This window comes from Procambarus clarkii, chromosome 60 (genome assembly GCF_040958095.1).
Source record: "Procambarus clarkii isolate CNS0578487 chromosome 60, FALCON_Pclarkii_2.0, whole genome shotgun sequence".
Classification (NCBI taxonomy): domain Eukaryota; kingdom Metazoa; phylum Arthropoda; class Malacostraca; order Decapoda; family Cambaridae; genus Procambarus; species Procambarus clarkii.
Genome location: NC_091209.1, coordinates 19,727,838 through 19,754,850, shown reverse-complemented (window position 1 = coordinate 19,754,850; position 27,013 = coordinate 19,727,838). Strand labels below are relative to the sequence as shown.

At 46.5% G+C, this 27,013-nt stretch overlaps 1 protein-coding gene across 6 annotated transcripts in view; it reads right to left on the bottom strand.

The window, feature by feature from the left end:
• Positions 1-27,013, bottom strand: part of LOC123766720 (neural cell adhesion molecule 2-like) — a 421,201-nt gene that overhangs the window by 36,640 nt on the left and 357,548 nt on the right. For all 6 annotated transcript variants that reach the window (XM_069307653.1, XM_069307656.1, XM_069307655.1 and 3 more), the window contains 3 exons: positions 18,747-18,848; positions 6,272-6,380; positions 2,178-2,332 (listed from right to left, as the gene is read on the bottom strand). In XM_069307653.1, the coding sequence (XP_069163754.1) occupies positions 2,178-2,332; positions 6,272-6,380; positions 18,747-18,848 (366 nt within the window). The remainder of the gene's footprint in view (positions 1-2,177; positions 2,333-6,271; positions 6,381-18,746; positions 18,849-27,013) is intronic.

The following is a 27,013-nucleotide window of genomic DNA, read 5'->3' as shown; positions in this document are numbered from 1 at the left end:
GTTGCAGGTTGCTCACTGACTGTTGCAGGTTGCTCACTGACTGTTGCAGGTTGCTCACTGACTGTTGCAGGTTGTTCACTAACTGTTGCAGGTTGTTCACTAACTGTTGCAGGTTGTTCACTAACTGTTGCAGGTTGCTCACTGACTGTTGCAGGTTGTTCACTAACTGTTGCAGGTTGCTCACTAACTGTTGCAGGTTGTTCACTAACTGTTGCAGGTTGTTCACTAACTGTTGCAGGTTGCTCACTAACTGTTGCAGGTTGTTCACTAACTGTTGCAGGTTGTTCACTAACTGTTGCAGGTTACAGACGCCTGGCCTGGGGGGGGGGGGTGTGACCAGTTTAAGATGTGCACTGCGGCTCGACAACTGGTTAAAGGGTTTATTCCCTGTGGTGGTCTCTGTGTGTGCTGTCGGCCATGTTGCAAATTTGGTGACAATGCAAGCAGAGGTTGTCGGGAAAAATGGAAGGTCCGATATTGTTGTTGGTGGTGGTGCTGGTGGTACCTACCTGCCTGGTAGTGTGGTAGTTGACCATGTACTGGTAGTGGTGGTGGTACCTACCTGCCTGGTAGCGTGGTAGTTGACCATGTACTGGTAGTGGTGGTGGTACCTACCTGCCTGGTAGTGTGGTAGTTGACCATGTACTGGTAGTGGTGGTGGTACCTACCTGCCTGGTAGCGTGGTAGTTGACCATGTACTGGTAGTGGTGGTGGTACCTACCTGCCTGGTAGCGTGGTAGTTGATCTGGTGCTGGTGGTAGTGGTACCTACCTCCCTGGTAGCGTGGTAGTTGATCTGGTGCTGGTGGTAGTGGTACCTACCTGCCTGGTAGCGTGGTAGTTGATCTGGTGCTGGTGGTAGTGGTACCTACCTGCCTGGTAGCGTGGTAGTTGATCTGGTGCTGGTGGTAGTGGTACCTACCTCCCTGGTAGCGTGGTAGTTGATCTGGTGCTGGTGGTAGTGGTACCTACCTCCCTGGTAGCGTGGTAGTTGATCATGTGCTGGTGGTAGTGGTACCTACCTCCCTGGTAGCGTGGTAGTTGATCTGGTGCTGGTGGTAGTGGTACCTACCTCCCTGGTAGCGTGGTAGTTGATCATGTGCTGGTCGTGGTGGTGGTACCTACCTCCCTGGTAGCGTGGTAGCTGACCATGTGCTGGTGGTAGTGGTACCTACCTCCCTGGTAGCGTGGTAGTTGATCTGGTGCTGGTGGTAGTGGTACCTACCTCCCTGGTAGCGTGATAGCTGACCATGTGCTGGTGGTACCTACCTCCCTGGTAGCGTGGTAGTTGATCATGTGCTGGTCGTGGTGGTGGTACCTACCTGCCTGGTAGCGTGGTAGTTGATCATGTGCTGGTGGTGGTAGTGGTACCTACCTCCCTGGTAGCGTGATAGCTGACCATGTGCTGGTGTTGGTACCTACCTCCCTGGTAGCGTGGTAGCTGACCATGTGCTGGTGGTAGTGGTACCTACCTCCCTGGTAGCGTGGTAGCTGACCATGTACTGGTGCTGGTGGTCGTGGTACCTACCTCCCTGGTAGCGTGGTAGTTGATCATGTGCTGGTCGTGGTACCTACCTCCCTGGTAGCGTGGTAGTTGATCATGTGCTGGTCGTGGTACCTACCTCCCTGGTAGCGTGGTAGTTGATCATGTGCTGGTCGTGGTACCTACCTCCCTGGTAGCGTGGTAGTTGACCATGTGCTGGTCGTGGTGGTGGTACCTACCTCCCTGGTAGCGTGGTAGCTAACCATGTACTGGTACTGGTGGTACCTACCTCCCTGGTAGCGTGGTAGTTGATCATGTGCTGGTCGTGGTGGTGGTACCTACCTCCCTGGTAGCGTGGTAGTTGATCATGTGCTGGTCGTGGTGGTGGTACCTACCTCCCTGGTAGCGTGGTAGTTGATCATGTGCTGGTCGTGGTGGTGGTACCTACCTCCCTGGTAGCGTGGTAGCTAACCATGTACTGGTACTGGTGGTACCTACCTCCCTGGTAGCGTGGTAGTTGATCATGTGCTGGTCGTGGTGGTGGTACCTACCTCCCTGGTAGCGTGGTAGCTAACCATGTACTGGTACTGGTGGTACCTACCTCCCTGGTAGCGTGGTAGCTGACCATGTGCTGGTAGTGGTGGTACCTACCTCCCTGGTAGCGTGGTAGCTGACCATGTACTGGTGGTACCTACCTCCCTGGTAGCGTGGTAGTTGATCATGTGCTGGTCGTGGTACCAGAAGACGTAGGAGGGTGGTTGGGTGTTGTCTCTCAAGACACACACAAGCCTCAAGGAGCTGCCAACAGTCATGTACTTCTCTGGGCCACCCAAGATCTCTGACGTCGCCTCTGCCAACAATCATCAACACGTAAGATTACGTTTACAATCACCAATCTTATAATCACCAATATCATTAATCACCAATAGTCTAATCACCCATATTATAATCACCAGCGGTTCTATGATTGCAAAGATTAATAGCGATATGACAGGTTAAATCATGATGGTCGGTAATGTTTGCTACTAATCATCAATTAATATCTATCAAACGTAACAATGAGCCACAACCTAATTAAACCGGTTGATAAATCAACCATTGAAACACGTCAAATTAATTTCATACAGGGGGCAGTTCCGGCTGGTACAAAAAATAAAAGTATATATATAATTTCATGTTTCGTATTAAATTCCTGAATCACCCTGTCAATTGTCCCCTCCCCCGCCCCCCCCAACCCTGTGGTATAATTTAAATTTGTATTATTGATTGAATGAATACAAATCCCAGCTACACATTTAGGTAACTTTTTTTTTTAATTGAAATGTTTGTAAACAGATATATGGGGCCTTTTGTGCCTTGTTCTTTCCTCTCCTTTCTTGTGTTTTCTCAGAGTTGGCAGACTGTAGGTGTCATAGCATCCTCACTCCACACACCTGCACACCTACACACCTGCACATCACACACCTACACTCCCACACACCTACATACCTACACACCTGCACCCCACACACATCTACACTCCCACACACCTTCCATAAAGGTTTCTCCCATAAAACATCTTACCACTGGCTGACAAAATCACCTCTTCTAAGACAAACGACTAAGGAAATTTCCCCTCCGTTCCCTCCCAAAATGTTTCCCAACCTGAATGGAAAGTCCTGACCTTGGCAAATGGTCAGTTCGGCAGCGACTTAACAATAGCTCTTTCCCCCACGCGGCTCTTGCATAAAGGTTCACATACACTTACACAGTTTTCCACGACCTCCGGAGAAAGGAGACGACAGAGGCGAACGACGTAGCGTGGCACAGCAGAACGACACGTCACTAAACGACAATGTACATTGTGAATGTACATTGTTTAGTGGCACGTCACTAAACGACAATGTGAATCATTGTACCCGTACCACGGACACAGGCCTACGTACCACGGACACAAAGAGTTGCTTTCATCAAAGATGATTCACGCCGAATCATCTGAGGTGAAGAACTTTGATAGAATCCCTTTGATAGAACCCACCTTCCAACCTAATCTTAGAACCCATCTTAGACCTCGCCTAAGAGGAGAACCTGTCGTTCTCATGGCCCTTGATCTCCAGTCTCTGTGAATCGAGGAAACTTTTCGTCACTGACAAGCAATGACAGCGTTGCACATTTCCTCTCTCTCTGACGTCCGTGACCGACCGCCTGACCTTCCTCATCAGCTTGATCCGCTCCTTCTTTTGATCCTTCTTCATCCTCTCTTCCCTGCTTTATTCTTCCTTCCTTCCACACATCTATAAAAGAGAATGTCTGTCTGTGTGTCCAAGGTGCTTGGGGTGAATGTCATCCAGCTTTTCAGGATGACACTTGGTTGGTCGGTGGTTATCATAGGCGGGTTGGGGTAGGTCCCACTGTCCCCCCACCCTTTAAGAAGGATTAGCTCTTATTGTGACATTTAGGTTTCGAATTGTGGTTTTGTTTTCCATGGGGTTTTTACAGAGAGAGAGAGAGAGAGAGAGAGAGAGAGAGAGAGAGAGAGAGAGAGAGAGAGAGAGAGAGAGAGAGAGAGAGAGAGAGAGAGAGAGAGAGAGAGAGAGAGAGACAGAGAGAGAGAGAGAGAGAGAGAGAGAGAGAGAGAGAGAGAGAGAGAGAGAGAGAGAGAGAGAGAGAGAGAGAGAGAGAGAGAGAGAGAGAGAGAGAGAGACAGAGAGAGAGACAGAGAGAGAGAGAGAGAGAGAGAGAGAGAGAGAGAGAGAGAGACAGAGAGAGAGAGAGAGAAAGAGAGAGAGAGAGAGAGAGAGAGAGAGAGAGAGAGAGAGAGAGAGAGAGAGAGAGAGAGAGAGAGAGAGAGAGGGAGAGAGAGAGAGAGAGAGAGAGAGCCACCACCAGGTACTGCATCTATTTCTTCAACATTTTTCCATTCTTCTTCTTAGTCTCATTTTCTGTTGATTCCTTATTTAATTCTCTTTGATGGTAGGGTTGGACGGTAGAGCAACGGTCTCGCTTCCTGCAGGTCGGCGTTCAATCCCAGACCGTCCACAAGTGATTGGACACCATTCCTTCCCCCCCCCCGTCCCATCCCAAATCCTTATCCTGACCCCTTCCCCAGTGCTATATAGCCTAAACGGCTTGACACTCTCTCCTGATAATTCAATTTCAATTCTATCTTCTTTCCATACTCTCCATTCATCCATACTCTGGTTCACATACTTGTATCTTTATACTCCCTCATGCCTCTCCCTCACTCCCCCCCCACACACACCCTGACACCCCCACACACCCCCACACACCCCCTGACACCCCCACACACACCCACACACCCCCTGACACCCCCACACACCCCCTGACACCCCCACACACCCCTACACACCCGCACACACCCCCACACACCCCTACACACCCCCCTGGCACCCCCACACACCCCCTGACACCCCACACACACCCCCCCACACCCCTACACACCCCCACACACCCCCACACACCCCTACACACCCCCACACACCCCCACACACCCCCCATCCCACACCCACCAACCATGACACCCGGATAGCGGACGCCGTCCACATTTCCTGACAGCGATCATCCATTTGCGACGGAATGGCCCGGTCCCCTGGAGCATACCCAATGGAGCATTTATGCTGTCACCGGAGCATTAAAGCTGTCGGGGAGCATATCGGCCCACCATTCCCCTTAGCCAGGCAAGAAGAGCTGGCATATCTGTGCTCCTTTCACCACAGTTACGCGGAGCATCTGAGCTACAAGGAACATTCTGAAAGGAGCGTTTCTGAACGGAGCATTTGTGACGGTGGATACATTTGTGACGGTGGATACATAAAGCGGAACACTGCCGACTGTCTCTAGGGAGCATATTAGGCTTGCTTTACCAGATAGAACATTTCAGTACACAGAAAGTTCACTAACTATGGAACTTATGCAAAGTAGATTTGTCTTTCTGGTACACATACGCCATGAAGAGTTTGGCTTGCTGGAGCATAACTATTGAAGTGGTTGTTACAGGTAGTGGACTAGTTGAGTCATTTGTGTCATTGTGAGAATACTTGCTTGAGGCATAGAAGGGGTCAGAGGAATAGTGAACAACGTAGTTTTACAGAAGGAATACAAAGAGAATAAGAGAAACAGAGAGAGAGAGAGAGAGAGAGAGAGAGAGAGAGAGAGAGAGAGAGAGAGAGAGAGAGAGAGAGAGAGAGAGAGAGAGAGAGAGAGAGAGAGAGGGTGAGAGAGAGAGAGAGAGAGAGAGAGAGAGAGAGAGAGAGAGAGAGAGAGAGAGAGAGAGAGAGAGAGAGAGAGAGAGAGAGAGAGAGAGAGAGAGAGAGAGAGAGAGGGTGAGAGAGAGAGAGAGAGAGAGAGAGAGAGAGAGAGAGAGAGAGAGAGAGAGAGAGAGAGAGAGAGAGAGAGAGAGAGAGAGAGAGAGAGAGAGAGAGAGAGAGAGAATAAACAGAGAGGAGGGAAGGGAGATTTTACAGGCCTAGTCAACGAGACCAACCACTAGCAGAGGTAGGGAATCCCCTCTTGGTCCACTACGGGATCACCATAGCCCGTGCTACATGGAAAGTTAGTTCCAACACCTGAATTTCAAACATCAACACCAACCTCTTAGCAAATAGAGGACATTCTGATCTATCGTAGGAAGGTTTTAGGGTGGATAAGCGTGAGATCAAGAGGCTGGTAAAGGTTAGAGTCTAAGACTTACAGGCTGTGTGCTGGATAGCGAGGTGGCGTCGGAGTCCTAGACAATATATTAAGAGTATTTATTATGCAAGATATGTCGGGTTTCGAACCGGGTACTTACGGAGGACGTGTAGGGTGGAGAAAAGGCTGATGGGGGGGTGAGAGGAGACTTGGCACTCGTATACTCCTTGGTCCCGTACCTGCACGTACCGTATGTGTAGCTGCCAGTCCTGTAGGGAGAGACCAGAGACCAGAGACCATTAGAGACCAGAGACCATCAGAGAGACCAAAGACCATCAGAGAGAGACCAGAGACCACCAGAGAGAGACCAAAGACAAATAACGATCAACACTCACTAAGAGAGCTTCAATGACCTCTCAAAACACACTATAAACTTCAAACGTCGACTTTAAAACAATAATAATGACCATAATAATTCTATTATTATCGTGCTTGTCTATGGTAAGAGGTCTGAAGGTTGGGCCAGTCTTCCCTATTTCTTTCATGGTGACACATGGGTGGTTGTGGACTGTCATAGGCAGGTCCGGGGTCGGCCCCCCATTGCCACCCTTTAAGAAGGATCTACTCCTATTGCGACTCCCGTGAAGTTTGATATTGTGGTTTGATTTTTCAATTGGGTTATTTAACAACTTTTCAGCTGTACATATTACCTATCACACACACACTATGTGACCTCAACGTTTAAACTACGTTGTTAAACCGTTAAATTAACAACAGTATAACTAATGTTGGAGAGAGAGAGAGAGAGAGAGAGAGAGAGAGAGAGAGAGAGAGAGAGAGAGAGAGAGAGAGAGAGAGAGAGAGAGAGAGAGAGAGAGAGAGAGAGAGAGAGAGGGAGAGACAGGGAGAGGGAGAGGGAGAGAGAGAGAGAGAGAGAGAGAGAGAGAGAGAGAGAGAGAGAGAGAGAGAGAGAGAGAGAGAGAGAGAGAGAGAGAGAGAGAGAGAGAGAGAGATAGATAGAGAGGGGAAGAGAGAGAGGGAGAGTGAGGCAGGAAAAGAGAGAGAGATCGAGAGTGAAAGAGATAAGAGACCCGGGCCGCGCCGGTTACCCCGTCAAGTCCTATACAAACTCCAGTGTTACAGATCTATCAAATTTTAAAAGTAACTTATTTAATTTCTACTTTAAATTAAACTACTTTATGTCTCCCGTCTTTTTTTATTTATATCATTAAGATTTAAAGGAAAAAATATTTGAATTAAGAATGTCATAACAAGCCTAACCTGCTTATTTACAGAATATATCATTAGAATAATCAGTGTTCGGCCACTATTATATTTTTTATAATTATACAAAAGTATAATTATAACGATCGTTAATAGGCTATTTTTTTCAATAGATTTTTTGTTTAAATTTTGTATATTAAGTCAATTATTAGCGAACAGCAATTTCTGAATAAAGATTTGAATTTGAATTTTAACAACTGAATCAGCTTTATTGTCAAAAGACATTCCACTGACACAAAACTTTAACTTATAGCTATAAAAATACACTACATATAGAGGAGGAAGAAGGGAGGGGGGGGGGGGGGGGAGACAGACCCCCCAAAAATATATATATTTGAAAGATATTCCCCAAGCGGCTTCAAGAATCAGTAAGGCTTCACAAAGCTCTCCTGGCTATGTCAACAAATACGAATATGAAAAAAAAAATATAATGATAATGGTTTTTGATACGGTAAAATAAAAAGCATATATCCATTTTGGTAGCCGGGGGGGGGGGGGGGGTGGGGGGGGGGACGTTGGCAGTTGAAAATTGATTTCGGAGATGAACTGAATTTTTGAATTAGGTTCAGTTTTATTTCCACTAATTACAGAGTTTTTTTTTTATTTATAGGTGTGGAGATGTGTGTGTGTGTGTGTGTTTATGTATTTGTGCCTGTCGGCTCCAGCTCTTAGCTCTTGGACTCCGCCTGTTTAACCGTCGCTTGTCTAACGTATTGACTTTCGAATGATTTTCTCTAATATATATATTTGTGTACTCACCTAGTTGTGTTCGCTTAGTTGTGTTGCGGGGGGTTGAGCTCTGGCTCTTTAGTCCCGCCTCTCAACTGTCAATCGTGTGTGTGTGTGTGTGTGTGTGTGTGTGTGTGTGTGTGTGTGTGTGTGTGTGTGTGTGTGTGTGTGTGTGTGTGTGTGTGTGTGTGTAACAAGGCCTTCCTTCTCTCTGGCAAGTGTAGCCGCTATTTTGAGGTCCCGATCCAAGCACTGTGATTGGCTGCACCCAGCCAACAGGTGCACCCAATCAGGTTCAGCCTCACGTGGGAGCCGTGCTATGGCAGACCCGAGTCAGTTGTTGACTCCTTTCCCATTGTTTGTCTCTTAACTTTACGCACTCAGGGAGAAGTATCGCAATTTCAGTGTAAATACTTTGCTTCATGTTTTAAAATGCTTGATAAAGTCAATGTCTTGGTCTAGCGGTGAGGGTGGGCGGGGGGGGGGGGGGTGTCACGAGTCCTTAAATTATCATAAAGGTCGTTGAAGGGGACTTTATTAAGCTCCTCTTCTGCCCCAAGGTAACGAGCCATCTTGGAGGTACCTTGGAGTTTTTCTGAGGCTTAGCGTCCCCGCGGCCCGGTCGTCGACCAGGCCTCCTGGTTGCTGGACTGGTTAGCCAGGTTGTTGGACGCGGCTGCTCGCAGCCGAATGTATGAATCACAGGCTAGTTGATCAGGTATACATTGAAGGTGCTTATCCAGTTCTCTCTCTTGAACACTGTGAGGGGTCGGCCAGTTATGTCCCTTATGTGTAGTGGAAGCGTGTTGAACAGTCTCGGGCCTCTGATGTTGATAGTTCTCTCTTGAACACTGTGAGGGGTCGGCCAGTTATGTCCCTTATGTGTAGTGGAAGCGTGTTGAACAGTCTCGGGCCTCTGATGTTGATAGTTCTCTCTTGAACACTGTGAGGGGTCGGCCAGTTATGTCCCTTATGTGTAGTGGAAGCGTGTTGAACAGTCTCGGGCCTCTGATGTTGATAGAGTTCTCTCTCAGAGTACCTGTTGCACCTCTGCTTTTCAACGGGGGTATTCTGCACATCCTGCCATGCCTCCTGGTCTCATGTGATGTTATTTCTGTGTGCAGGTTTGGGACCAGCCCCTATACTATTTTCCACGGGTAAATTATTATGTATCTCTCCCGCCTGCGCTCAAGAGAATACAGATTTAAACTCTTTAGTCGGTCCCAATAGTTTAGATGTTTTACTGAGTGGATTCTAGCAGTAAAGGATCTCTGCACGCTCTCCAGGCCAGCAATTTCTCCCGCTTTGAAAGGGGCTGTCATTGTGCAGCAGTACTCCACTCTAGAGAGCACTAGCGTCTTAAAGAGTATCATCATTGGTATAGCATCTCTAGTTTGAAAAGTTCTTGTTATACAATCTGTCATTTTTATTGCAGATGTGACGGCTACTTTATTGTGTTCTTTAAAGGTAAGGTCTTCAGACATGAGTACAGCCAAGTCCTTTACTCTAAGGGGGAGGGCGGGGGGGGGGGGGGCAAGGGGGGGGAAGGGGGGGGGGCGCAATACGCATTTTGGGTAAGGGATGTAATTCGAGGTTGTGTTGTTGTTGTTGTTTAAGATTCGCTACCTGGAACAATGAGTTCCAAGTAGCACGGGCTATGGTGAGCCCGTAGCTAATGAGTGTGGTCACACTGCATCACTCAGCTGGTGTAGTCGGAGCAGGATCATTTTTGGCCCCAAATCTGACCAATTATCGTTTTCACTAATTTGCATATTTTCGGTACAAAAGGTCGTAATTTAAATCTGAGGGCAATTTGCCTGAGGTTAAATTACGACTTTTGGTTCCGAAAAAAATCCAAATTAGTGACAAAGGTGATTAGTCAGATTTTGCCCAAATCACCGCTGCAGTTTTCATTTACGATGCCTATCAGAAATATGACTCTTGAGCGCTATTTCTGAGCGGAATTCAGGGCGATTACACGTATTTGGAGTTTTAAATCACGACTTTTGATACCGAAAATATGCAGATTCCAAAGCCAATTGAATTCAAAGTCTAGAGAGAGCCCTGTTGACCAATTCACACACTAGAAAATGAAGGGACGACGACGTTTCGGTCCGTCCTGGACCATTCTCAAGTCGATTGTCGTGACAATCGACTTACTTCAAGACAATCGACTTGAGAATGGTCCAGGACGGACCGAAACGTCGTCGTCCCTTCACCTTCTAGTGTGTGGTCTGGTAACATACTTCAGCCCCGTTATTGTGACTCCTCGTCTGCATCTAGGGAGCCCGGATGTCCAAGTGAAGTCACCTTACTAGGGAGAGTAGTGACTTTTTTTTTAATATTAATACATGAGGTACATCAGCATTAGTGCAGCTGCCCTAGACTATATGAAGTGGAGTACAGTGTATCAAAAAAAGCTAACTAGGTGATGCTAAAAAATCCCCATCACACAGGATGGTTAGTGGTTAGTCATACAGAGGCATGTGATAAGCAGTCTACACTGGCAGACTCCGGATGCATTTTGAGGATATCAACAACACAAGATTGAATAAGGTGAGAGTAGTGACATGCCCCCTAACGATGGGGAGGCCTTGGGAACCACCCCCAGCGTAACAACTGAGACCAGATGAACAAATCCTCAAGGGCCGTGACGCGGATTCGAACCTGCGTCCGGGAGCATAACAGACACTGGTTCGAATCCTCGTCACGGCCCTTGTGGATTTGTTCAGTTGATGCATCACGTTATTGTGATCTGTGTGTGTGAACTGAGACCAGGTTATGACCGCACATTGTGAAGAGAGGCCATGTTGTGCGGTTGTTAATAAAAGGCGCAACACGGCCAATTAGAGCAGCTTCTTGACTAAAGCGACCATGTAAGTATTAGAAGGGTCTAAAAAAAAAAGTTTAAGTACCGAAATAGCCTCCAGACGTTAACTGAACAAGAGCTGAATTCAGACACGTAATACAGAATATATCTATTAATAATTGAAGTTCTGTGGATGGAAATATTTAAATACGATGTTAAATTCGTCAAAATATAATGTGAACGTAATATATTAAACAGAAGCAGTGTGAAATTTTCCCAAAATCAGAATTAATATAGACAGGCTTTCAATAATGGGAAAGAGAGAAGAGAGAGAGAGAGAGAGAGAGAGAGAGAGAGAGAGAGAGAGAGAGAGAGAGAGAGAGAGAGAGAGAGAGAGAGAGAGAGAGAGAGAGAGAGAGAGAGAAAGCGAGAGAGAGAGAGAGAGAGAGAGAGAGAGAGAGAGAGAGAGAGAGAGAGAGAGAGAGAGAGAGAGAGAGAGAGAGAGAGAGAGAGAGAGAGAGAGAGAGAAGGTACTGATGGAAGAGAATGAAAAGGAAGAAGGAACAGGAAACAATGAAGAAAGGAGAACAGAAAGATCAGCTTGAGAACCTGTGAAGCTGGGAACTAACAAACACACAGAAGGGAAGATGTACCGAGAACGAGAGAACTTGTCCTACACGAAGTGTCACCTGAAGAACCTGACATGAACAGCATATCAGGTGATGTATATATATCCCCCATTTGTGATGGGGGAAGAGAAATGTATTTTGCTCCCGCTGCTGCCCGGGATATATTGTCACGCGACTGGTGTGTGGAGGGAGACCCACGTGGTTAGTTATGATATCAATTGTTTGAGAGTAATATGTAGACGCAGTTTCTGGCCCCTTAGCCAACGGTAGACCCGTTGGCTAAGGGGCCTGTGTGGGTGAAGGGTGAGCAGCGGTAGGTATTGAGGCATACAGGGAATTACCAACTGAAGAACTGTGTGGTGAACAAATCAGTAAGTTCAGTAGAACTTCGGTTTCAACCCTTTTACCCTGTCGTAGCTCAGTCGATTAAGGCAGTGTCTGGGATGCTCCCGAACGCAGGTTCGAATACTGTGTGGTGATTACTAACTGGGGGTGAGGAATATGAGGTATGAGGTAGAGGAGATCGGGAAGATGGTTATCCGGTAGTGTCAGGTCGACTGAGTACACACCTCATGGTGGGAGAGGTGAGTTTGTACTCGCAATTTCCTTAGCTGCTTAAAATTCCTTGAGTTTTGACCATACTGTTGCCCCTAATCACCTAGGTACTGCCCTTGGTACTACCTAGGTACAACAACTCTCTTACCCCCACTTTCAGGAACACTTCTGTACCCATGACCCTTCTCTGGATACCTGTGCAGGCCCTGGTTCAATCCCCCACTCAGGTCAGGACTCCTCCAGATCCTCCTCCTCAGCGTGTCCACCAAGTTATCAAATATTAGCATCAAATCAGCAGCAGCCGTGATGAGGATTCTAACCTATGCTGAAAGTACTCACAAGCACACGCCTTAGACCACTAAGCTACGACATAACCCTAGTCGTCCATGACGTGATGACGTCCTTATATATATATATATATATATATATATATATATATATATATATATATATATATATATATATATATATATATATACATATATATATATATATATACATATATATATATATATATATATATATATATATATATATATATATATATATATATATATATATATATATATATATATATGTATATGTATTCCTTGGTAGCTTCTCTCCCGGTTTGCAAAACAGCGTAGCGGAGCAGGCTTCTCATTCCAGAGAGCAGGCGCTATCGTTTATCAAAGGCAAATACTCCTCCTGGTGGTGGAACGGGGGGAGGGAGGAGGGGAGATGATGAGAGGGGAAGAGGAGGGGAAGAAGAAGAGAAGGGAAGGGGGGAGGGGGAGAGAGAGCCAAGCCTACACAGTATGAGATAGTTTCCGAGCTCTGACAGAAACCATTCACGCATTCTGCACATTTAAATTCCAAATATAATAGCAGCCGTTCCATTCCTTGTGTGTTTTCAATATTTAATATAACTGTTGAGTCCGTGTTGCAGCTTCAGTAATAGAGATAGAATAATATATTTTACAATGTTACAATTTATATATCTATATCTATATAAGAGTCTCCTTGGCACAGTGGTAAAGCCCTCAGCCGGCGCTTCGCGAGCACTTTGGCCTGGGTTCGTATCCTGGCCGGGGAGGATTGACTGGGCACCAATCCTTAAATGTAGCCTCTGTTCACCCAGCAGTGAATTTAACCTGGTTCTTAAACAATTTGGCGGATCATATCCCGGGTAAAAATTAAAAATTAAAATCTACATCGCTATATGCCATGGTATAGCGATATAGATAGCCGGGTGACAGATATACAGACAGGCAGACCCGGGCAGTGCCGGGTAACCATCCTGGTATAAAAGTAAGAATGTCTAGACTTTAACCCTTTCTAGTTAAACTTGTAAATACATCTCCTAATTATCTTGATGTTATGCTCAAATGGGTCTGCCTATTAGTTGTTTTATATAGTGTACATTTCTTACCTACACACATAGTCTGCTGGATCAGGTATCAAATGTTCACTTATATAACTTTGTTTATATTTACTGTTATACTAGCTTAATTCTCCAACCTTTATTACAGACGTTCGCCGTTGGGGAACTGAATCAAAGCCCTTCTGGAAGTCTAGGAAAGTGTAGTCTAAGCATCTCTCTCTTTCACTCGTCTGATTTAGGTTAATGTATTGCAAAGTTATGTTAAATAAGTTGGATAAGACTCTGTCTTACTGAGACAAGCTGTTTCTCAGTTGCAAAATTTACTATCTCGTAATACTGCGCTATTCTTTGGTAAATCTCTCCAATATCTTACAAGAGATAGATGCTAGGGGCTAGATTCACGAAGCAGTTACGCAAGTACTTATGAACGTGTACATCTTTCCTCAATCTTTGACGGCTTTGGTTACATTTATTAAACAGTTTATAAGCATGAAAACTTGCCAGTCAATTGTTGTTATTGTTATAAACAGCCTCCTGGTGCTTCGGAGCTCATTAACTGTTTAATAATTGTAAACAAAGCCGCCAAAGATTGAAAAAAGATGGACAGGTTCGTAAGTGCTTGCGTAACTGCTTCGTGAATCTGACCCGAGGGATATAAACTGCATTTTCTGGTTAAAGTTTGGTGTTGAATATGCAACAGTGATGCACCTTGCTTCCTAACCCCTCACAGTTTAAGACCACGACGACTGTATCACCGAAATTACCCGCGAAAGCCAGCCTCTAATTTTCAGACCGTCCTTAAATCCGCAGAGACTCGTTTCGGCGGGCAAGATATCGCAGCCGCGATCATTTATCTGACCCGGTGAATAGGCGGCTCGCCGCTCCATCACCATCAGCAATTTCATACACCAGATTCATGCTGTGTGTCAACATTTACGTCTGGTCCGGTGTCTCCCGTCTGAATAAAGGAAGGTGCCATTTACCAGAACTGTACCGAGCGCCAATGTCGGCGGCCGAGGCGTTAAGAGGATTTAGTGCTAGTGTGCGAGCCTCGACCAGCCACATTCCCGCGCGCTTCTCTGCCACATTATTGGAACTGACGGTTTACGGTCCTAAGTCCTCTCCGCCGCTAGCGGCCCATAAATCGGGAGACTTTCGCCGCTAGCGGCCAAAAATCGGGCGGTTTTCGACGCTAGCGGCCAAAAATCGGGCGACTTTCGCCGCTAGCGGCCAAAAATCGGGCGACTTTCGCCACTAGCGGCCAAAAATCGGGCGACCTTCGCCGCTAGCGGCCAAAAATCGGGCGATTTTCGCCGCTAGCGGCCAAAAATCGCCACCTAAGTGAACGGATGATAAATTAGTGGATATTATTGTGCATCTATAACTTGTCATGATTACAAGTTATTGCTATGAAACACTCAAGTTCTAATTTTAGTTCATCACGCTGATCATCCCTTTGCTGGTTGATTTTTATAAGAATATAATTTTTTAATTTGGAATTATGTTCTTATGAAACATAAGAACATAGGTTCAGTAGACCAGTTCAGGTTCAGTTCAGTTCAGGTTTGCAATTCTTTTACCATGTCGTAGCTCAGTCAATTAAGGCAGCGTCTGGGATGCTCTCAGACGCAGGTTCGAAACCTCGTCACAGCCCTTGTGGATTTGTTCATAAGAACATAATTTCATATTAAGAATTTCAAACCTTAAGAATTAAGGAAACTGCGTAAGGTCAATTGGGCAATACATATATGTGTTTAGCCTACACTTGAAACAATACAGGGAGCCCACGTTTATTTCCCGGTAACTAGTTCCATATATCACAACCGTTTTCAGTATTTACCCAGGTCTTTCCTGCTACTAAATTTATCTAATTTATATCCTCTGTTTCTAGTTCTATTTTGCATTGGAGCCTCGAACCAGCGACCACCAAAGCGTTAGACGTGGATCACCTCAGACGTGGCCACCTAATGTGTGGCCACGTCTGTGGTAGAAAATAATAATAATAATAAAAAAAAAAAAAAGTCCAGCTTTAAGTGGCACTCCAGGAGAGGTTGTAAATCTCAGTTGGATACCAGTGGTGTGTCTCTGAAGGGAAGGGAACTATCAGGGAGAAAGCACCAAGCCATTGCGACTATATAGCACTGGGAAGGGGGTCAGGATAAGGATATGGGGTGGGACGGGGGGAAGGAATGGTGCCCAACCACTTGGACGGTCGGGGATTGAACGCCGACCTACACGGGAGACATCCCCCGTCACGCAGGGTGCAGTCGCACCTCCACAGATCTTCAGTATCATCTATTGATACTGGAAATGGCTCAAAAGGGCCACCACTTATGGGCTATTCATGCCCATGCCACCTTTTGGGTGGCTTAATCTTCTCTCTCTGTCTCTCTCTCGACGACCTGCATGAAGCGAGACCGTCGCTCTACCGTCCAGCCCAACTGGTTGGGGGTGTGTCTCTGAGACCCTTCTTATTGTGGGTGTTCGCAGCCTGGCCAGTTGAACTCCAGTATATATATATATATATATATATATATATATATATATATATATATATATATATATATATATATATATATATATATATATATATATATATATAAAATTGTAAACAGAGACAAAATATTAGCAGAATCCTCCACCGCAGAAAACGGACAATTCCAAAACAATGACATAGTATACTAAAGGATAACACAGTTTACCTGCGGATGGGACACGCCAACATTCCACGCAAAACTAATATCCTAACAGCAAAAGCCACCACCAATATCCAGGGCTGAGGAATCACCCAAACATTAAAGAGCCAAGAGAATATCAGCCTAGAAAGTCCTTATCAGTACTTATCAGCCTAGAAAGTTCCCTAACTCTGGCTCCAGCAACTATAAACAAGAATCAAGGCTGCTACAAGTGATTAATTCACTCTGAACATTTGTTCAATATCACTCAAAAAAAGGGATCAAGTTTGTACAGGCCAGAGCTAACGTTCAGGGCATTGGGACAGTGGTTAATTAAGGCGGATTCAATTACATTTGGCTCAACAAATGCAACCAGGAATACTTTTTTGAGCCTCTCCAATGGATGGAATGACGGGCAAAGGGCTGACAGGTTCACATTATGTGTTAGAATGTTGTGTAGTTCTAATAGAGTAGTGATGTTGATAGAGGCGGGGACTCTACAGTGTGCCTGTTTGTCCTGTGTGTGTATGAGCTGCCAGTCCTTGTACTGGTCGAGTACACACACACACACACATGCAGTCAGCTGCCCAAGGATGGAGGCCTGATGCTCTAGCCTCACCCAACTTATCAGGGTGACAGTTGGGTGGTAGGGGACTGTCATAGGCGGGGTCGGGGTCGTCCCCATTGCCCCCCGTTTAGCAAGGTTTGGCTCCTATTGCGATTCTCAGCGTCGCCAATTTAAATTTCCCAGAAGTATGAAATGTATTTTCTAGAATTTTCAACAGTTTTTCAGTTCATAATATTCATGTTATGAGAGATAGAGAGAGAGAGAGAGAGAGAGAGAGAGAGAGAGAGAGAGAGAGAGAGAGAGAGAGAGAGAGAGAGAGAGAGAGAGAGAGAGAGAGAGAGAGAGAGAGAGAGAGAGACAAACTCATACAGGAAGAGACCTGGGAACCTCCGGGTGCTCAATCTACTGGATGTATATTATATCACCCTTTCCTCACAACATCTACATATTATGCTTACATATTGCAAAACAACAAAAATTTTAAAAACTATCAATACAACTATTAAACAATATATATATATATATATATATATATATATATATATATATATATATATATATATATATATATATATATATATATATATATATATATACATACATATATATATATATATATATATTTCTGCGGTACGCTGATGGTAATTAGTGACCACATCTAACAGTTTAACAGTAACACACACACTGAAACTCTGTAACTTAACCAGTGTCACTATGTTACCCATAATATTTAGTCCCCAGACAGACCTACTGGCCATCTGGAAGGGAGCCAACAGTATATTGATTCCCAGGAAAGATCCAAGAGAAGCCTAAACCCGCACATATGGTCAGCTCCAAAGGGGAAGTTAACAGAGGTATACCCACCTTCTTGGTGTACATATATACACACAGTTTACACATATACACAGGTCTGTGTATATATGTGTATGGCCTGTGTTCAGGATTAAAATATTCTTGGTGGTTGGTCAGTAAGGTATTGTGGTGGTCTTAATATCCCTCCAGACTAGAGGCTGAATGCCTCATGGGCTCAACTCTAAACATCTGCGATTGTACAGTTTTCAATATGTAACAAAGCCGGCATATATCTGAACTATACACGTTCAGGATGTTATACCTTTGTGTCTCGCTGGAGGGATGGTATATTAGGTGTAGTGCTCAGTGCTTCCTATGTTGGAATATCTGTGCTTCCTTTGTTGAAACACCTGTGCTTCCTCTGTTGAAACACCTGTGCTTCCTATGTTGGAACACCTGTGCTTCCTCTGTTGGAACACCTGTGCTTCCTCTGTTGGAACACCTGTGCTTCCTCTGTTGGAACACCTGTGCTTCCTCTGTTGGAAAACCTGTGCTTCCTCTGTTGGAACACCTGTGCTTCCTGTTGAAACATCTGTGCTTCCTCTGTTGGAACACCTGTGCTTCCTCTGTTGGAACACCTGTGCTTCCTCTGTTGGAACACCTGTGCTTCCTCTGTTGGAACACCTGTGCTTCCTCTGTTGGAAAACCTGTGCTTCCTCTGTTGGAAAACCTGTGCTTCCTCTGTTGGAACACCTGTGCTTCCTCTGTTGGAAAACCTGTGCTTCCTGTTGAAACACCTGTGCTTCCTCTGTTGGAAAAAATGTGCTTCCTGTTGAAACACCTGTGATTCCTCTGTTGGAACACCTGTGCTTCCTCTGTTAGAAAACCTGTGCTTCCTCTGTTGGAACACCTGTGCTTCCTCTGTTGGAACACCTGTGCTTCCTCTGTTGGAACACCTGTGCTTCCTCTGTTGGAACACCTGTGCTTCCTCTGTTGGAACACCTGTGCTTCCTCTGTTGGAACACCTGTGCTTCCTCTGTTGGAATACCTGTGCTTCCTCTGTTGAAACACCTGTTTCATCACGCATCTTCAGAGAAAGCTGCACTATTTGTATACAGGACAATCAACACAGTCTACCCTCATCTACTTCATGTTCCCCTTATCTGCTTAAATTCCCTCCCTCATCTACTTCAGTTTCCCCATCGACTTCAATTCAAAAGTATGTACTCACATTCTCGTGTTTGATGTAGCGAACCTGGAACCTGTCGTCGCTGCTGTAGGCCTGCGAGCCGACGGTGAGTAAGTGGTAGTCCCTCCGTCTGATCCACGACACCTGTGAGAGAGAGAGTGAGAGAGAGTCAGAGAGAGAGAGAGAGAGAGAGAGAGAGAGAGAGAGAGAGAGAGAGAGAGAGAGAGAGAGAGAGAGAGAGAGAGAGAGAGAGAGAGAGAGAGGCAGAGTTTGGAAGAACGAAGCATAGAAAACGAGGCATAGGTTAAGGAACAGAGATAAAGGCAGATATGAGATGACAGAGAAATTAAAGAAGAGACAAAAACCCATTAACAAATGACACACACAGTGAGAACATAAGACTATATGTATCTAATTCAGGGAGGCACATACACACACACATACACACACACACACACACACATACACACACACACACACACACACATACACACACACACACACACACACACACACACACACACACACATACACACATAACATGAAGCTAAAACATTATTTATATTCCCTAGCATGACTCACTATCTCCCTATCTCTCTCTCTCTTCCAGTCTCTCTTTCTCTCTGAACATCTCTGTATCTCCCCCATTATTCTACCCACCCATCCCTTGTCCCTTTTACATCTGCTACAAAGTGTTCCCAAAACAATTACCGACAATCTCCCACACAATTCCCCCAGATTGTGTGGGAGGAGAGGGAGGACATGGTGGCTGTGACCACCCTGCTGCTCCAGGGTGTGGCGCCGACACACCCGTGGAGCCACACCCTGGAGACACACCCCTGGAGCCACACCCGTGGAGACACACCCTGGAGACACACCCTGGAGACACACCCTGGAGACACACCCTGGAGCCACACCCGTGGAGACACACCCTGGAGACACACCCGTGGAGCCACACCCCTGGAGACACACCCTGGAGACACACCCCTGGAGACACACCCTGGAGACACACCCTGGAGCCACACCCCTGGAGACACACCCTGGAGACACACCCTGGAGACACACCCTGGAGACACACCCTGGAGACACACCCTGGAGACACACCCTGGAGATACACCCTGGAGACACACCCCTGGAGACACACCCGTGGAGATACACCCTGGAGACACACCCGTGGAGATACACCCTGGAGACACACCCTGGAGATACACCCTGGAGACACACCCTGGAGACACACCCGTGGAGATACACCCTGGAGACACACCCTGGAGACACACCCTGGAGACACACCCTGGAGACACACCTTGGAGCCACACCCTGGAGCCACACCCGTGGAGATACACCCTGGAGACACACCAGTGGAGATACACCCTGGAGACACACCCTGGAGCCACACCCTGGAGACACACCCGTGGAGACACACCCTGGAGACACACCCTGGAGCCACACCCTGGAGCCACACCCGTGGAGATACACCCTGGAGCCACACCCTGGAGACACACCCTGGAGACACACCCTGGAGACACACCCTGGAGCCACACCCTGGAGCCACACCCGTGGAGATACACCCTGGAGACACACCCGTGGAGATACACCCTGGAGACACACCCTGGACCCACACCCGTGGAGACACACCCTGGAGCCACACCCTGGAGACACACCCGTGGAGATACACCCTGGAGACACACCCTGGAGACACACCCTGGAGACACACCCTGGAGACACACCCTGGAGACACACCCGTGGAGACACACCCTGGAGACACACCCTGGAGACACACCCGTGGAGATACACCCTGGAGACACACCCTGGAGACACACCCTGGAGACACACCCGTGGAGATACACCCTGGAGACACACCCTGGAGACACACCCTGGAGACACACCCTGGAGACACACCCTGGAGACACACCCTGGAGCCACACCCGTGGAGACACACCCTGGAGACACACCCTGGAGACACACCCTGGAGACACACCCTGGAGATACCCCCTCCATTATTCACCATCTTGTCCCCGTGGACAGCCGATATTACGCTCCGGATGGAGAGAGAAGGCATGGACATGGACACTGAGATGATGTATATGTTCATGGGGACGGTGGGGGAGAGAGAGAGAGAGAGAGAGAGAGAGAGAGAGAGAGAGAGAGAGAGAGAGAGAGAGAGAGAGAGAGAGAGAGAGAGAGAGAGAGAGAGAGAGAGAGAGAGAGAGAGAGAGAGACGTAACAGGCTTAAGAATGATAGCATGTATTGTATCCCTAATCCCATCTCCATTATTGTCCTCGCTCTTTGAACAGGACAATTTGTTTACTTTTCCAAGCATTTCTGGTGGAAAAATTCAACCAAATTCTGGTGGGATGTTCCTTCTGAGTTTTTCTAGATGTCCTTCTGAAAGAAAGTAATCTTCCTATAATTTTGCGCTGTGATACAGCAATCTTCTATCTCCCGATCACGTCCCTGCTTCAGCTGGATAGTAAAGGATTGCTCGTTCGTGTTAACAAGGGTTCGAGGTTAACTTCAGAGTCATTCAGAGTCAAGGTGCTTCATCTATCCTTCATTCTTATGGATCCATATATACATATTGTCTTTAGAAAGTTTCTCGCTGTTGCATCCATTAGTTTATATCTCCATGCATTCGAGAGTCTCCAAGTCTATCCTACAATAATTGAAGTCACCTGTGATTAATAATCAATACTCTTTGATTAGCATTTTCTTTAATAGTCATAACTACCATTGCATTCTTAAGGTTCCTGTTGTTACTTACTCACTGTGAGTACACATCAAGGGCCTTCCTCTATTATATATTAAAACATATGTATATGCAGAAATCACAATAGCGTGATGCATCGAATGAACAAATCCCACAAGGGCCGTGACGAGGGTTCGAACCCTCGTCACGGCCCTTGTGGATTTGTTCATATGTATATGTGTAGTTTCTTAACTACCACCACCTACAACCACCACAACCCCCCCCCCGCACCACAACTCCTGCCACCACACCCCCAACTCCTCCTTACCTTAATCAAAAAAATACTCTTTAAAAATGTAAGCAGAGCGAATATGAAGTAATTATTTATACTTGAAGTTAACTGGACCCAAACACACAAGGGCGATAACGGGATAAAAAGGCTTATATATATTTCCTCGCTCCTCTGATGACGCTACGAAACAGCAAAAACGTCAACACTTATGTTAACCAGACCACACACTAGAAGGTGAAGGGACGACGACGTTTCGGTCCGTCCTGGACCATTCTCAAGTCGATTCGATTGATCACAATCGACTTGAGAATGGTCCAGGACGGACCGAAACGTCGTCGTCCCTTCACCTTCTAGTGTGTGGTCGAATCGACTTGAGAATGGTCCAGGACGGACCGAAACGTCGTCGTCCCTTCACCTTCTAGTGTGTGGTCGAATCGACTTGAGAATGGTCCAGGACGGACCGAAACGTCGTCGTCCCTTCACCTTCTAGTGTGTGGTCGAATCGACTTGAGAATGGTCCAGGACGGACCGAAACGTCGTCGTCCCTTCACCTTCTAGTGTGTGGTCTGGTCAACATACTTCAGCCACGTTACTGTGACTCCTCGCCTGCCCTTCAAGACTTGTTTGTGAAATACACGACGACTTCTTCTCGTGTTGTGTTTGGTTAATATAACGACAACTGCTAATGACGTAGGTTATCCTAGTTACACCCTCTAGTGCCGCAAGACTGAGAGAACATCGCCCGTGGGGTGACTTCGCGGACTATGTTGCGGAACATCGAAGTCATGAGGGTTCGAAGTCCCGCTAAGAGCGGACTCCCAGCCATCCCGCCTCACCAATACACTACAGGGACCAACCCGCCATTCTCTTCCCCCTGTTCTTCCCGTTCTCAGTAAGCCAGAGTGCTGTTGTGAAAGCCAAAGTTCGATACAAGACCAAGACGCCGTTCTTAGTATATCTTGAGATCTTAAGGTTATCTTGAGATGATTTCGGGGCTTTTTAGTGCCCCGCGGCCCGGTCCTCGACCAGGCCTCCACCCCCAGAAAGCAGCCCGTGACAGCTGACTAACACCCAGGTACCTATTTTACTGCTAGGTAACAGGGGCATAGGGTGAAATAAACTCTGCCCATTGTTTCTCGCCGGCGCCTGGGATCGAACCCAGGACCACAGGATCACAAGTGCAGCGTGCTGTTGCCAGAGTGCTGTTGTGGAAGCCAGAGTTCAAGAATAGATTGAGTTATCAACTTTACATGTAGTGAAACACCGGCCATTATACCCGTATATTAGAATATTCTTGCATAATCGGATTCTCCCGACATTTATTTGAGACAAAAAACAAAGTTAGAATCATTACATTAGGCTTGTTGTTATACAGTAAACAGAGCACTGATCGTCACTATGACCCACAGAGTGTAAGCCTCGACTTAGTCACAAGAGACTTTAAGATATCCAGCAAGACAGTGAGATAACGGCGCAGGTACTTCGGTTTTTTAACATGTTATCCTGGGTTGTGTTGCCTCTCTCTGGACCTCTTGGGTGAGACACAAGACACGTGAGTAGGTGAGTAAGTGGGATATCTTTATCTGTTATGTCTTTTTCTTGTTCTTCTTACTTTCTGCTTTCATCTTTTCTTCTAAGCTCTTTTTCCACTATCTCCTCCCTTCGCGCTCTCTCTCTGTCTCTCTCTCTCTCTCTCTCTCTCTCTCTCTCTCTCTCTCTCTCTCTCTCTCTCTCTCTCTCTCTCTCTCTCTCTTGGCGTTTACTTTTCTCTGCTTAATTCTCTCCATCCTTTCTCCATTTCCTTACTTCCCTTTTCTCCGTCCCTCTTCTCCTAGCCTTCTCCTCTCCATCGTTCGTGATAAAAAGCCATAAAATATGCAATTAGGCTCGGAGCAGCCCTGCCACGTGTCGTATTTCCACACTGTATGTAGCTGTTCTGTGAGGCAGGTGTGTGGTGGTAGGTGTGTTAGGCAGGTGTATGGTGCAGGTGTGGGTATAGCAGGTCTGTGAGGTAGATGCATGGCGCAGGTATGGGCAACAGTCTGCGAAAAACAGACACGAAGAGGAAACACATGTGCAGACCTAGTTCGTAGTCAGGTGTGTACAACAGGAACATAATCTCTCTCTCTCTCAACCATAAATCAATAAAAAATCAACCATAAATCAACATAGAATCAACCATAAATCACCATAAAATCAACATAGAATCAACCATAAATCAACATAAAATTAACCATAAATCAACATAGAATCAACCATAAATCACCATAAAATCAACCATAAATCTCCATAAAATCAACCATAAATCAACATACAATCAACCATAAATCAACATACAATCAACCATAAATCACCATAAAATCAACCATAAATGAACAAAAGCTCCACCATAACTCAACGTTGCGTCAGCGTAGTCTACCAGCACTTGCCCGTATGGAAGAAGAAGACAGGGGGAAGGTGGATGGGGGGACTGAGATAACTATCAGACTGTGGCAAGACTCCAGAGGTCCTCCTCGTCCATCAAGGAAGGTGCAGCAGCAGCAGCAGCCTTTAGCTTTGATGTCCAAAGGGATTGGAAAGGGCAACAGCCTCCGACGATAGGAAGAGACCGAACGGAACGTCCGCGAAGAGCTTCCACCACGTCGATCTGAAGACACCAGAGGGTCTGAGCCTCTGGGAACAGTTTAAGCGAGCAATGACCGGCTGCGCCACTTTATAATTGTACCAAGTGAAGTGGGAACAAGAGACTGTGAGTGTATGTGGTCAGGAGTTGGTAAGGAGAGTCGGGTTCACACACAGATGAGGATGCTGCCAGCCGCCACTGGCATCCATAGGGAAGTAGCGAAGAGTTTTATGATGCTCATTCTTTCCCTAATGCCCCCTCTGCCAGCAGTCAGGGAGGATCTGATGCCAAAGCCGGTCGGCCGAGCGGACAGTACACTGGACTTGTGATCCTGTGCTCCCGGGTTCGATCCCAGGCGCCGGCCAGAAACAATGGGCAGTGTTTCTTTCACCCTATGCCCCTGTTACCTAGCAGTAAAATAGGTACCTGGGTGTTAGTCAGCTGTCACGAGCTGCTTCCTGGGGGTGGAGGCCTGGTCGAGGACCGGGCCGCGAGGACACTAAAGCCCCGAAATCATCTCAAGATAACCTCAAGGCAAAAAACATTCGGGAGTTTTAAAAATGATAAAATTTAAGATCAAATAATGCAAACGAAAAAACTATAAGAACTGGAATGTGTAAATTGGTGGTGATTAGGAGGATCTGAGAGCGCTCCTCAGGACCCCATGAAGGATTCAGTCAAGGAATTAATAAGATCAAACTACAATCATGGGTTCGAAAAATTTCAATTTGCGAAAGTCTAAGAATTAAATGGCTCTATTGGAGAAAATGGTCCGATGGTCTCTGGTGTGGGCGAAGCTCTGAAGAAAAAAGATGAACGAGTAAAAGGAAACAAAAAAAAAAAAATGCCCAGAACGTCAATGGGAGCTGAGTGGTATTATTGACGCCGCTGACATGTCCCTCATTTCTCTTTCTATGGAAGTGAAGTTTTAGTGGAAATGAGAGGTGTGACGTCAGTACATGTGCCCCTGTGGTGCGGGCTTGTCTGTGGAGGAGAGTGGCTGTGTTCTCAGTAACTTCACGCGCCACAGAGATCACAGAGACCATAGAGACCACAGAGACTATAGAGACCATAACAGAGACCATATAGACCACAGAGACCATCACAGGGACCAATGAGACCACAGAGACCATCACAGAGACCATAACAGAGACCATCACAGAGACCATAGAGACCATAACAGAGACCATCACAGAGACCATAGAGACCATAACAGAGACCATCACAGAGACCATAGAGACCATAACAGAGACCATCACAGAGACCATAGAGACCATAACAGAGACCATCACAGAGACCATAGAGACCATAACAGAGACCATCACAGGGACCAATGAGACCATAACAGAGACCATCACAGGGACCAATGAGACCACAGAGACCATCACAGAGACCATAGAGACCATAACAGAGACCATCACAGAGACCATAGAGACCATAACAGAGACCATCACAGAGACCATAGAGACCATAACAGAGACCATCACAGGGACCAATGAGACCACAGAGACCATCACAGAGACCATAGAGACCATAACAGAGACCATCACAGAGACCAATGAGACCATAACAGAGACCATCACAGGGACCAATGAGACCACAGAGACCATCACAGAGACCATAGAGACCATAACAGAGACCATCACAGAGACCAATGAGACCATAACAGAGACCATCACAGGGACCAATGAGACCACAGAGACCATCACAGAGACCATAGAGACCATAACAGAGACCATCACAGAGACCAATGAGACCATAACAGAGACCATCACAGGGACCAATGAGACCACAGAGACCATCACAGAGACCATAGAGACCATAACAGAGACCATCACAGAGACCAATGAGACCATAACAGAGACCATCACAGGGACCAATGAGACCACAGAGACCATCACAGAGACCATAGAGACCATAACAGAGACCATCACAGAGACCAATGAGACCATAACAGAGACCATCACAGGGACCAATGAGACCACAGAGACCATCACAGAGACCATAGAGACCATAACAGAGACCATCACAGAGACCATAGAGACCATAACAGAGACCATAACAGAGACCATCACAGTAACAGTTCGTGTAGATGGTTCGTCTGCTATAGAAACCCATCTTCTCAACTAAATCCCCCCCCCATTTTGCACACCATGGCCCCCCCCCCAAACGTACTAAATAAGGGGTACTATAAAAACTAGTGGCACACAAATATCCCCCGTGTTCTATGCGTTGATTGGTTAGTGGGAGACTTGGGTTAATACCTTTTAATACCCCGTTATTCTGTCCGTTCTGGCATGAGTAACAAATTCACTTGAAGTGCATAAATGGTAAACTTGACGAAACCTATAGAATCGAACTTGTATATCAAAAGGTTTGAGAAGATTTGAAGTGATAGGAGTTTGTATAGGTTGGTGTGGCACTCGTTCAAGGAGTGCCACAGAGATGGGCAGCGTGGCCCTACTCTCTCTCAAGGGGCGTGATCGAGTGCAGCTGCTAAACTAGCGTCAGAGTTCTGCCCTCATTATGCCATTAACAAACACACAAACTGCCTGGGTTTCAACCTTTTCAGCCAGTTAACTAGCCAGCCAGTCAGCTAGGAGCCAGTTGATTGCTAAGCCGGCTAGTGGGCCTGCGGGCCGCTCCAAGCAACAGCCTGTTGGACAAAGCTCTCACAAGTCAAGGCTGGCCTCGAGTCTTGCTTGTG